At 39.0% G+C, this 12563-nt stretch overlaps 1 protein-coding gene across 1 annotated transcript in view; it reads left to right on the top strand.

The window, feature by feature from the left end:
* Positions 1-518: 518 nt before the first annotated feature.
* Positions 519-12563, top strand: part of si:dkey-97a13.12 (myosin IC heavy chain) — a 13729-nt gene continuing 1684 nt past the window's right edge. Inside the window, exons 1-4 of the mRNA XM_067606980.1 lie at positions 519-1053; positions 1209-1252; positions 7014-7184; positions 8414-8508. Coding sequence (XP_067463081.1) covers positions 987-1053; positions 1209-1252; positions 7014-7184; positions 8414-8508 — 377 coding nt within the window. The 5' untranslated portion in view covers positions 519-986. The remainder of the gene's footprint in view (positions 1054-1208; positions 1253-7013; positions 7185-8413; positions 8509-12563) is intronic.

Genomic DNA, 12563 nt, shown 5'->3' with positions numbered 1-12563 from the left:
GAGAGTTTGATTTTATTTCTTAAGCATACAGCAAATCATAAATTACTAAAATTCATAAATTTTCATAAAATCATAAATTAAAAAATTACTTTACATACCAGTTTCTCTAGTACTGCAGTCAGCATCTCATTTCTGCTTCTTTTTTATCTCTAAAAAGCACTTGGACCTTTCACAAACAGCCTTTTCACATGTCCCTTATGGTGTAATGTTCTCTGTCTCCAGTTTACATGCATATGCTCCGTGACCCAAACATTTACTGTCAGAATAGTTTAATAATCCACCAACACGCAGAATAATAATGCTAAAACACAAGTTCCACCCAGAATGTTTTGGCAGTGCACCACTTAGCTGTAGCATGCTAGCACGCTTCAGAAACAGTTTAGAGAGGAAGAATCAATCTAAATATCAAATTATTGGTCACATTTCTAAATAATACAGACATAAGGCCTCTACTATTAATTATATATAAATAAACCAGATTTTACTGATGCAAAGATGTTTGATGTTAAAAATATCCTGTGCACTTTTTTATTCAGGGCAATCGCCTTGTGAATATTTACTCTGGTGCACTAATGAGAACCGGTGAATCTTCCCATCCCTATGTTGCATTTTATTGTTTCATATTGTATCATATCATATTGTTTCGTATCACATTGCATTGCCACAATACGGAGTGATGTGATGGCTACAGCAACCTGTCAAAATCACCTTCAGTAGTGCTTTTAATGAGTCATTAATGTCCTGCAATAACTTGTATTTTCAGTTTTGTTTTCTTTATTTTAGTTTATGATTGTTTTTAACTGAAGTGAGGTGTCTGAGCATATAAGAGCTGCAGACATATTATTATATCCTCCTGCTCAGAAACACCTGATGTCCTCAATGTGTGTGTGTGTGTGTGTGTGTGTGTTACAGAGACACACCTGCTGGTCAGGATTAGTGACAGCAGGTATTTAAGAGCAGAGTGTGTGTGTGTGTTACAGAGCAGCATGCAGCAGATCTACAGACAGAGCGATGAACATTTTGAGGTTTATACCACCGTCCTCTCCCCGCAAGGTGGGTCAACACACACACACACACACACACACACAGGATGTATCTGCAATCTATAATCTATCTAAATATTGATGATCAGATCAGTGGTTTCAGCTCCTCTGAACCGTCAACCCTCCTGTGTCGATGTTCAGACTGTGTTTCTGTTGTTACTTCAGTGTGCAGGTCGAGGACGAGGACGCGACATGCGGAGGCAGAAAAGGTAAAGTGAGAATCTGAAACTTCAAATTTTTCATCCACATGGATCTGAAAACCCTGATGTGCAAAACCCCATTAAATCTACAAAATTAAGGTTTTTTCAGGGTTTAAAATGCTTTAGAATAGCACAGTACATATCATCATTCAGATAGTTAACAGGTTTAACTATCTTTTGGGATAAATGAAGGGAAACATTAATGAACGGAGATATATTTTTAGGGGGTAAAAATCCTTTACAATCACTTCATCACAAATTTCTTCATCTTAAAAAGTGAAGAAGGAAATGTTGAATTAACAGTGGAAAAGAAGCCATTTAAATTTTCTGCTGCTCTGATTTGCCTCTCTGACTGGCTTCTTCTCCATGGCAACAGCAGCTGAGGCTCATGGGAATGGTAGTATTTAGAGCCATTTACCAAAATTACATACAAAACACTAAACTAAACTCTAAAGAACTAGACTCTAAAGAAAGTGATGCACCTTAAAGAAAGTGACGCATCTTGTGGAGACTATAAAGAAAGTGACGCATCTTTCCGGGACTCTGAATAAAAATGACACACCTTAAAGAAAGTGACGCACCTTGTGGAGACTCTAAAGAAAGTAACGCGCCTTGAGGGGACTCTAAAGAAAGTGACGCACCTTGTGGAGACTCTAAAGAAAATGACGTGCCCTGTGGGGACTCTAAAGAAAGTGAAGCACCTTAAAGAAAGTGACACACCTTGTGGGGACTCTGGAGAAAGTGACACACCTTAAAGAAGGTGACGCACCTTGTAGAGACTCTAAAGAAAGTGACACACCTTAAAGAAGGTGACGCACCTTGTAGAGACTCTAAAGAAAGTGACACACCTTAAAGAAGGTGACGCACCTTGTAGAGACTCTAAAGAAAGTAACGCGCCCTGTGAGGACTCTAAAGAAAGTAATGTGCCTTGCAGGGACTCTAAAGAAGGTGACACACCTTAAAGAAAGTGACGCACCTTGTGGAGACTGTTAAGAAAGTGACACACCTTGTGGGGACTCTATAGAAAGTAACGCGCCTTGTGGGGACTCTAAAGGAAGTGACACACCTTAAAGAAAGTGACACACCTTGCGGGGACTCTAAAGTAAGCGACACACCTTGTGGGGACTCTAAAGAAAGTGACGCACCTTAAAGAAAGTGACGCACCTTGTGGAGACTCTAATGAAAGTAACGTGCCTTACGGGGACTCTAAAGAAAGTGATCCGCCTTGTGGGGACTCTAAAGAAAGTGATCCGCCTTGTGGGGACTCTAAAGAAAGTAATGTGCCTTGCAGGGACTCTAAAGAAAGCGACATACCTTAAAGAAAATGACGCACCTTGTAGAGACTCTAAAGAAAGCGACATACCTTAAAGAAAGTGACGCACCTTGTGGGGACTCTAAAGAGTGTGACATACCTTAAAGAAAGTGACGCACCTTGTAGAGACTCTAAAGAAAGTGACACACCTTAAAGAAGGTGACGCACCTTGTAGAGACTCTGAAGAAAGTAACGCGCCCTGTGGGGACTCTAAAGAAAGTGACGCACCTTAAAGAAAGTGACGCACCTTGTAGAGACTCTAAAGAAAGTAACGCGCCCTGTGGGGATTCTAAAGAAAGTGACGCACCTTAAAGAAAGTGACGCATCTTGTGGAGAATCTAAAGAAAGTAACTAACCCTGTGAGGACTCTAAAGAAAGTAATGTGCCTTGCAGGGACTCTAAAGAAGGTGACACACCTTAAAGAAAGTGACGCACCTTGTGGAGACTGTTAAGAAAGTGACACACCTTGTGGGGACTCTATAGAAAGTGACGCACCTTGCTGGGACTCTATAGAAAGTAACGCGCCTTGTGGGGACTCTAAAGGAAGTGACACACCTTAAAGAAAGTGACACACCTTGCGGGGACTCTAAAGTAAGCGACACACCTTGTGGGGACTCTAAAGAAAGTGACGCACCTTAAAGAAAGTGACGCACCTTGTGGAGACTTTAATGAAAGTAACGTGCCTTACGGGGACTCTAAAGAAAGTGATCCGCCTTGTGGGGACTCTAAAGAAAGTAATGTGCCTTGCAGGGACTCTAAAGAAAGCGCCATACCTTAAAGAAAGTGACGCACCTTAAAGAAAGTGACGCACCTTGTGGGGACTCTAAAGAGCGTGACATACCTTAAAGAAAATGACGCACCTTGTGGGGACTCTAAAGAAAGCGACATACATTAAAGAAAGTGACACACCTTGTGGGGACTCTAAAGAAAGTGACACGCCTTGCGGGGACTCTAAAGAAAGTGGTGCACCTTGTGGGGACTCTACAGAAAGTGACACACTTTAAAGAAAGTGACACACCTTGTGGGGACTCTAAAGAAAGTAACGCGCCCTGTGGGGACTCTACAGAAAGTGATGCACCTTAAAGAAAGTGACGCACCTTGTAGAGACTCTAAAGAAAGTGATGCACCTTGTGGGGACTCTACAGAAAGTGATGCACCTTAAAGAAAGTGACGCACCTTAAAGAAAGTGACGCACCTTAAAGAGAGTGACGCACCTTAAAGAAAGTGACGCACCTTAAAGAAAGTGACGCACCTTCTGGGGACTGTAAAGAAAATAACCCTTGTCCAATCAACCCCCAAGAACAGTACCGTCTGACATGGTGGTCACACTGTGTAATTACAACCACCCAAAAAGCATTTTATACCATAGACTGTAAAAAATATGGACGTAGTCACTGTGATGTCACCCATTGGTGGACTGCAGTTTTGAGTTTAGTGATGTGACCATCGCCATGTTTGATTTTTGGAGCCAGAAGTCACCATATTTTGATGAGAGGGTGGAGCTGACCATAGCGCTAGCTGCTAGCTTGGTTAGCACAGTGCAGTTATAATCTGTGGTTAACAGTGATAATGCTAATGCTAATGCTAATTTCCACTAGTGAAAAACAGACCTAAAACCATTAAAACAAAATTTTCTCATTGGAAAAACTGAACAGCCAACTCCTTAGAGGATCTTTTATCACAACCAAACACTAAACGAGACTTTTTTAGCTGAACAAAATGTTACAATTAAATTCCATGAACTGAAAACACACTGAAATAGCAGCAACTACGCCTATACTCTGTGAATCTGGTTACACAGTGGTTATGTTATGTAGTTGACGTTGTAGTGGTAGACACTTACCAGTCACAATGTAGCCAAGCCCTAAAGCATACCCTGCTCTATCGTCTATTTTACTCTAAATGGGACTATAATTTACAAAATGGTCATCATGATATATTGGAGAAAACTTGAAACAAACGATTGAGACCATAAACTCGTTAGAAAAGTGTTTACTGAGGTAATAAATCAAGTGAGCAGTAGGGTAATTTTCTCATAGACTTCAATACAATCAGACTTCTTTTTGCAGCCAGTGGAGTCGCCCCCTGCTGGCCGTTAGAGAGAATGCAAGTTTAAGGCACTTCCGCCTTGGCTTCACTTTTCAGACCCAGAACTTCCTGCTTGTTTTATACACATTATCATTGCAAAATGAGCAGCTGTAAAACGAGGAATAAACGAGTGAAACGATAACATTTGGAAAGTCTAAAAGAGACACTTGATTACATTATTTTATCCCCATTTAAATGAGTGGAGAGCCAACAGGAAGTCAGTAGAAGTCTCTACTGAGCATGCTCAATGGGCCCAAAAATCAGGAAGCATGATATGTATCTAGTCTCCTAAATACATCCATGAGTCCAATAACAGAACAGCTGAAAGGAACGATGATGTAACTAATAACGGAAATACAGACTGAACCTTTAATTTAGTTTATTCATTGTGTGTGTGTGTGAGTGTGTGTGTGAGTGTGTGCAGTAATCAGTGTTACGTCAGTGTGACCTCTGACCTCTGTGAGCTGAACAGCAGCTATTTAAAACAGATTAAAGGTGACATGACACACTAATGAATGAAGCGCACACACACACACATGCATGCACACACACACACACACACACACACACACACACATGCATGCACACACACACACACACAATCTTTGCAGCGTCCAGGTGACGCTCTGGTAAAGTTGGACGACTGAGAGACCATGAGGCTGAGGACACACACACATTTCAGTTTTATTTACAACAATTTAAACAGAAAACAACCAGAGAATCTTTAATTAAATTGTTTTTTCTTTATTAATTATCATAATATTTCTTTCTTTTTTTTAACTTTATGGATTATCTGTGTGGTTTTGGAAGTTTTAAAGGATTCAAAATTCTTTTTTCTTTCAAATGAAAGAAATGCCTGGAAAGCTTTAATGTTATTTAGGTAGTTTTAAGGTTTTTCTATAACCCCTTAAAAAGCCCTTAAACCATGCAGATAATCTATTAAATCACTTTTTCCTGATTGCTATTTGGTGTTTTACTATTTTAAGAAATGTTTACTCCTTAAATACATTTCACTAACAAACATCCAATCGCATTTATCCATTAATCAACCCCTGAATTTGCACTTTAATTGATTTAAATGTATGTAGTTCAAGCTACAAGTTAAGGGTAACCTGTAATGTTATTTTTTAAGTGTTTTTACACAATAAAAAGCCCTTAATATATTCCAGTCTATTGATGTGTTAATGAGTTAATTATTGCATCATATGTTACAGCTCTGACATATTTTCAGCTGCTAATCAATGAGATTTGAAGGGATTTCTATTCAGTATTCAGATATTTAGGTAGAGCAGGTCGTCCACTAATCGGAAGATCGGCGGTTCGATTCCCGGCTCGTCCAGTCCACATGTCGATGTGTCCTTGGGCAAGACACTGAACCCCGAATTGCTCCTGATGGCTGAACCATCAGTGTGTGAATGATTAGATTTCCACTGATGGGCAGGTTGGGACCTTGCATGGTAGCATCTGTACCATTCAGCGTATGAATGTGTGTGAACGGGTGAATGTGATTTGTAGTGTAAAAAGTGCGTTGAGTGGTTGGAAGACTAGAAAGGCGCTAAACAAGTACAGTCCATTTACCATTTACAAATGAAAGGACTGGAATATATTAAGAGCTTTTTAATAGGTAAAACCCCTTAAAATACAAAATAACATTACTGGTTACCCTTCATTTGTAGCTTAAAAATACACAAAATTTTCAATTAGGTACAAATTGAGGGGTTGATTAATTGATTAATGTGATTGGATGTTTGTAAGTGAAATAAGTTTAAGGAGTAAAAATTTCTTAAAATAGCCAAACACCAAACAGCAATCAGAATATTTTTACCTTCATAAAAAATGTAGTTTTTTAATCAATTATATAGTTTAAGGACTTTTTAAGGGATAAATGAAAAACGTTTAAACTACCTAAATAATGATATAATAAAAGTTTTCCAGGTATTTGAAACCATACAGATAATCCATTAAAAACACTTAAAATATAAATATAATTAATTAACAACACATTTAAGGTGAACCACTGACTTTCATTAAAAATTAAGGTTTAAGAAATGAGGTACCTGTAATGATAATTTGTACATTTTCAAGTTTTTACCCCTTAAAAAGACAGAAAACCAAATAACCCAAATCTGAGTAAACCTGTTAAATATCTGAACACTGAATCGATCAATCAATCAATCAATCAAATCTCATTATTAGCAGCTGAAAATATTTCAGCCCTGATGTGACCTTAATAACACTTTAAACAGTAATGTGTTGAAGGGAAACTCATGAACTCATTTGATTATTCTTGACGTATTAACTAAGGGTATTTTTAAGGGTTTTTCATCGTTAGTGTTGGTAATATCAGCAGCTCTGGACTCTGATTGGCAGGTGATGGTGGCGGCGGTGATCCCTTACCGGTCCTGCTGGCCGAAGGAGCTGGACCTGAACCAGGGAGACCTGATCCAGGTCCTGTTTAAGGAGGACGAGGCCTGGTGGTTCGGACGCTTGATGAACGGAAACAAGGGTTACTTCCCTGCAGCCTGCGTGGAGCCGGTCCAGGTAACAACGCTCACCTGGTTTACTGAGAGACTGGAACCAGGATTTAACCCAAACACAACAAATCACATCATTAGTACATTAATTAAAAAAACTAAAACCCTCAAACACACCTTAATTTCATCCAATCACCTTAAAGCCCTTAATTAACAAATGAAATAGACATGAAGGGTTTCATGACTTTTCTTAATTTCCACATTAACTGTAAACATTTGATGTTTTAACAGATTTATCTGGGACAAATTAATAGATTAATATGTTGAAATATATTTAAGGCTTTTTAAAGGGTCTTCTATGTGAATTAAGGGGTTTTCAAAGGGTATAAAACTATAAATATAACTACAAACATAAAAAGTAACCTGTAATTTATACTGTAAAACAGACATATATTTGTAATTTGGATGGAAATTCAGCCCAAATCTGTGGTTAATTGATGGTTTTCATGTTTTGGGGTCATTTTTAAGGGATTTTTATCCCTTGAACCTTTTAGATAATCCATTCAGATAATCAATTATATTTTTAGCATCATATTTTAATTACTGATATTTTAAGGTTAAGGTGTTTTTACTGCTTTATTTGGGACACATTAATGGAAACATTAATAAATTGGAATATATTAAAGGCTTTTTTATGGGTCTTCTTCATGTGTAACACCTTGAAATTTCCTTAAAATGTACAAAACCACTGTACAATTTTTACCCGAAATGGATATAGATTTATTAAATTAAGGTGCAAATTCAGGGTTCACCTCAGGTTTGGAGTTCATGAAGTGATACATTAATGGACTGGATTAAGTTAAGGGTTTAAATGGATTATCTGCATGGATTAAAGGCTTTTTTGGGGAGTAGAAACCCGTTCAAATGTAAGTCATCATGTAATTTGTACCTTAAAACAGCCTCAATTGTTCCAAATAAAGAGTTAACAGGTTAACAGGTTAAAGTGAGTACTTCTGTCACTGCTGGTTAAACATTGTAAAGTCACTAAACTGTTAAACTGTTTCAGTAGAGTTGAGAGTGAAGTTTCTCTTTAATTCAAACGTTTAGTGACGTTTGATAGTTTAACAAGAGGAAAGTAAGTGAAGGTTTTTATTGTACTATCAGCTGTTTCTCTTCTTCTTCTCTGGTCGCACTGAAGGTTGTTTTTGTTTGTGCTGAAAATAGCTGAACAGAAATAAACTCAGCAGCTGATTGGCTGGCAGCCAGCATTGATGTAACGCTGTCTTTGTGCTGCAGGGCGGTGATTCGTCCAGAGCCACGCCCACGCTGATGAGGAGGGGCTCCGTCCCGGTCGCCGTGACGACAGCAGCCTCCCCATGTGGCTGCACCAGGTAACTACAGCAACAACACTCCAATATTAAAACCAAAAAAGTAATCAATGTGAAGCTACTTTATTCTTCCACTCCACTACATTTCAGAGGGAAATATTGTACTTTCTACTCCACTACATTTATTTGACAGCTTTAGTTACTTTTCAGATGAAGATTTGACACAATGGATAATATAACAAGCTTTTAAAATACAACACATTGTTAAAGATGAAACCTGTGGTTTCCAACCTTTTTGTCTTTTGACGTCTTACAAAAAGCAGTGTGTAGTCGGGGTCACATTTCACATGTCTATGAGTTGTTAACAGCTCCACCAAATAGTGATTTTTCCCTCTAAACTTCTCACATGCTTTCATTTCAATAAATGTTCAAATGATCCAATATTTCAGCAAAAATCAAAGATTAGAGAAAAAGTCCAAAAACTGAAAACAGATTTGTGTATCAGAACTTTGTTTTTTCTTCTTTCCTCTCCCATTAATCATCTCACCACCCCTCAGATTTATCTGCTGACCCTTTGGAGGGGCCCGACCCCTAGGTTGGGAACCACTGGACTAAACTAGCTAACTGTATATAAAGTAGTGTAAACTAGCTCCACCTCCAGCAGCTACAACAGTAACATGCTGCTCTAACACTGATGCTTCACTATTAATAATCTAATGATGTCATAACCAACTAATGACTTACAGCAGTTTGACACTATTTACCAACATGAATGACACGATGCATTCTTATTATCTTATTATCATGTTGTCTTTTAATCAACCTAAAATCATGACTTGACTAAACCTGCAGACAAACTGAGTTGAGGCGCTTTAACCTCCACTAATCCCTGGTTAGCAGGATGAAGGCGCCCTCTGCTGTCCTGCTTCAGTTTTCAGATTTCAGTTGTTGACCTGCTGTGATTTTCACTGCAGGAAGAAAACTGACACAATATCTGTGGTTTCATGTTTGTCAGGACTCAACACAACCTTTATCAACTAAATGTTTGTTAAAGCAACAAGTGATAGAAAACTCTGCTCTTTCCTCTGTGACAAAGCTGCTTTAGTGAAGAAAGCTGAAAGTTCAGAGACTGACTGACAAACGTTTGTCTGCTCTGAACATGAACTCTGGACTTTGTGGTGTTTCAGGAGGAAAACTGCCTCAAATAAACTCTCATTTTAGTTTCACATTTTCTCCAGAAGCTTTGAATGAGATCCTGAGATGAAGACAGAGGAAAATACTTTGCTCACTGTTGAAAAAACATCTTTATTGATTATGTAAAGCTTCAGATTGTTCACACATCCAATCAGTAAAGTCTGTTAAATGACTCTTGTTCAATGATTTCATGTTCAGATTCACTTCATCCACACAATCAGTTAGTTTAACCCAGAATGTACAAGAACATAATGAATGATTATTATATATGTGCACAGATTGGATTACTGTGAATTAAAACTGTGTTTCCTCGTTTACGGTGAAGTCTCAGTTAAAACCTGCTCACCTTTTTAAAACGTTTTTGTATTTAGCTGTAAAATACTTGTTGGCAGGTCAGAGTTTGGTGATGGCTCCATATTTCTCTAACTCTTCCTTAAAATCAGATAAATTTCTATTAATTGATTATAAAACTGACTGACAACAGGAAGTTGTTACACTAAATTGTGATAAAATAGTTTAATGACTGTATTATAATTTTCTCACATATTTAATAAACTTCCTTGAGGCATTTTTGACAACAACATTGTCATTCCTTACATGTCTGGAGTATCTGAAAAACTGAGGAGGATTCCCAACAAACACCACATCCCTGTGTTTTTCAAACCCAGCAACACACTAAGACAGAGACTGGTTTACCCTAAAGACTGCACACCCAAACACAAGAAAGGCAATCTAGTGTATGTGTCCAATGCAGTGAGAAGCACAGACTTAGAAACTAAACAACCATTAATCAAACACATGGCTCAACACAGGAGGGCTGATTCCTCTGGTCAAGACTCAGCAGTTTACACCTGAAAGATAAGAGACACTCTTTTGAGGAAAACAATGTGCATATTCTGGAGAGGACAGATGGTTTGAAAGAGAAATGACGGAGGCATCGACGTCAAAGTAGGGAAACCATCTCTCAACAGCAGAGGAGGTCTACAACACCACCTCTCCCCCACCTACAATGCTGTTCCTTCATCCCTTCCAAGGAGACTTAACAACCATTCACACCTGGCCCCATGACAACTCCAACGACTGTTGTTTACACCTGGCCTGAGGAGACTCCAACACCTCTATTGACTGTCGTTACAACAGCCAGGAGCACTAACGAACCACGTGGTAATATAGGTTTCTGCAGTGAATGCAGCCTGACAGCTCTTATACTACATTACATATTGGTTACACCCATCTTCTATCTGTAGATCTGAAGGGGAGGGAACAATGAAATGCACAGATTGGATCTTGTTGTGTTTGAAAGAACAGGGGTGGTTGTCAGGTTTGGCCACATTCCAGGATGAGGAGCAGTACTGTGAATTAAAATTGTGTTTCCTCGTTTACGGTGAAGTCTCAGTTAAAACCTGCTCACCATTTTAAAACGTTTTTGTATTTAGCTGTAAAATACTTGTTGGCAGGTCAGAGTTTGGTGATGGCTCCATATTTCTCTAACTCTTCCTTAAAATCAGATCAATTTGTAATTTTTGGTTAAAGAACTGACTGAAAACAGGAAGTTACAATCATTCACATTTTGCCTCATGTGACAACTGCAACGACTGTTGTTTACACCTGGCCTCAGGTCACTCCAACAACTCTAATGACTGTTGTTACAACAGCCAGGAGCACTAATGAACCAAGTGGTATCGATTGACCCTGATAACGATGCCACAGAGGTTAAATACCTGGGACTCCCCGTCAGTCAGTTAGAAATACAACAGCATCTGAAAAAAAAGAAAAACAAAGCAGTGGGGGAAGACAATGTTGATACCATATAAATAAAACAAGCACCAGTCGCCTACCTTCAGCACCTTGCACAGTTCTTCTCCACCCTCCTCGTGACTGGTCATTTCCCCTCACCATAGAAGGCTGCAGTTGTTACTATGATCCACGAACCAGACCTGCACAATGCCACAAGCTACCGCCCCATTAGCCTTCTCAGTCACATAGAAAAACTGTTTGAAAGAGTTTATTTTTTGATAAACAAATTAATTCTGTTGTCGAAGGTTGTTATTTCCACCTACGAAACATTGCCAAATTGAAACCACTCCTCTCATTCAACGACTTGAAGACTGTCACAACCGCTCTGATTTCCTCCCGTCTGGACTACTGCGATGCCCTTTATCTGGCTGTTAGCCAGTCATCTCTGTCTCGCTTGCAACTAGTGCAGAATGCTGCTGCTCGGCTAATGCCTGGCTCAGGGAAGAGAGACAGCATCACACCTACACTGGCCTCCCTGCACTGGTTACCAGTCAAGTATAGGACTGAGTTTAAGGTACTTTTATTTGTTTTTAAGGCTCTACATGGCATGGCGCCCCAGTACATCTCGGAGCTCATCTGCCCCCTTCACAACACCAGATCTCTTAGATCCTCTGGCCAACTGTTGCTCGCTGTCCCTCGATCGCAGCTGAGGGGTGACCGTGCATTTGATGTAGCTGCCCCAAAACTTTGGAACAGCTTACCTCTTGGAATTAAGTGTCCCCCTTCCCTAGACACTTTTAAGGCCAAACTAAAGACTCACTTGTTCGCTAAAACCCAGTGTTCTACTATTATTTGTTTTCTATTTGTTCTTGTTTCTTGTTTGCTGTTACCCTGTCGTGTTGTTTTAATTTATTCTTGATATCTTATTGTACAGCACTTTGGTCAACTGTGGTTGTTTTTAAATGTGCTTTATAAATAAATTTGATTTGATTTGAAGAGTGCTCATCTCAGGCCTCACCAACCACAGAGAATCAATGGGAATTCACCAAACTGGTTTCAGGAAAGGGAGAGTCACCACAGACAACATCCTTCAATTATCAGACGATAGTCATAGAAACTTCAACAAAAAAGAAATAAAACTGGCAGTGTTCTTTTACATCGAAAAAGCTTTTGACAAGATATTCAAC

This window comes from Thunnus thynnus, chromosome 12 (assembly GCF_963924715.1).
Source record: "Thunnus thynnus chromosome 12, fThuThy2.1, whole genome shotgun sequence".
Taxonomy (NCBI): domain Eukaryota; kingdom Metazoa; phylum Chordata; class Actinopteri; order Scombriformes; family Scombridae; genus Thunnus; species Thunnus thynnus.
This window is presented reverse-complemented; position numbering and strand designations above follow the sequence as displayed.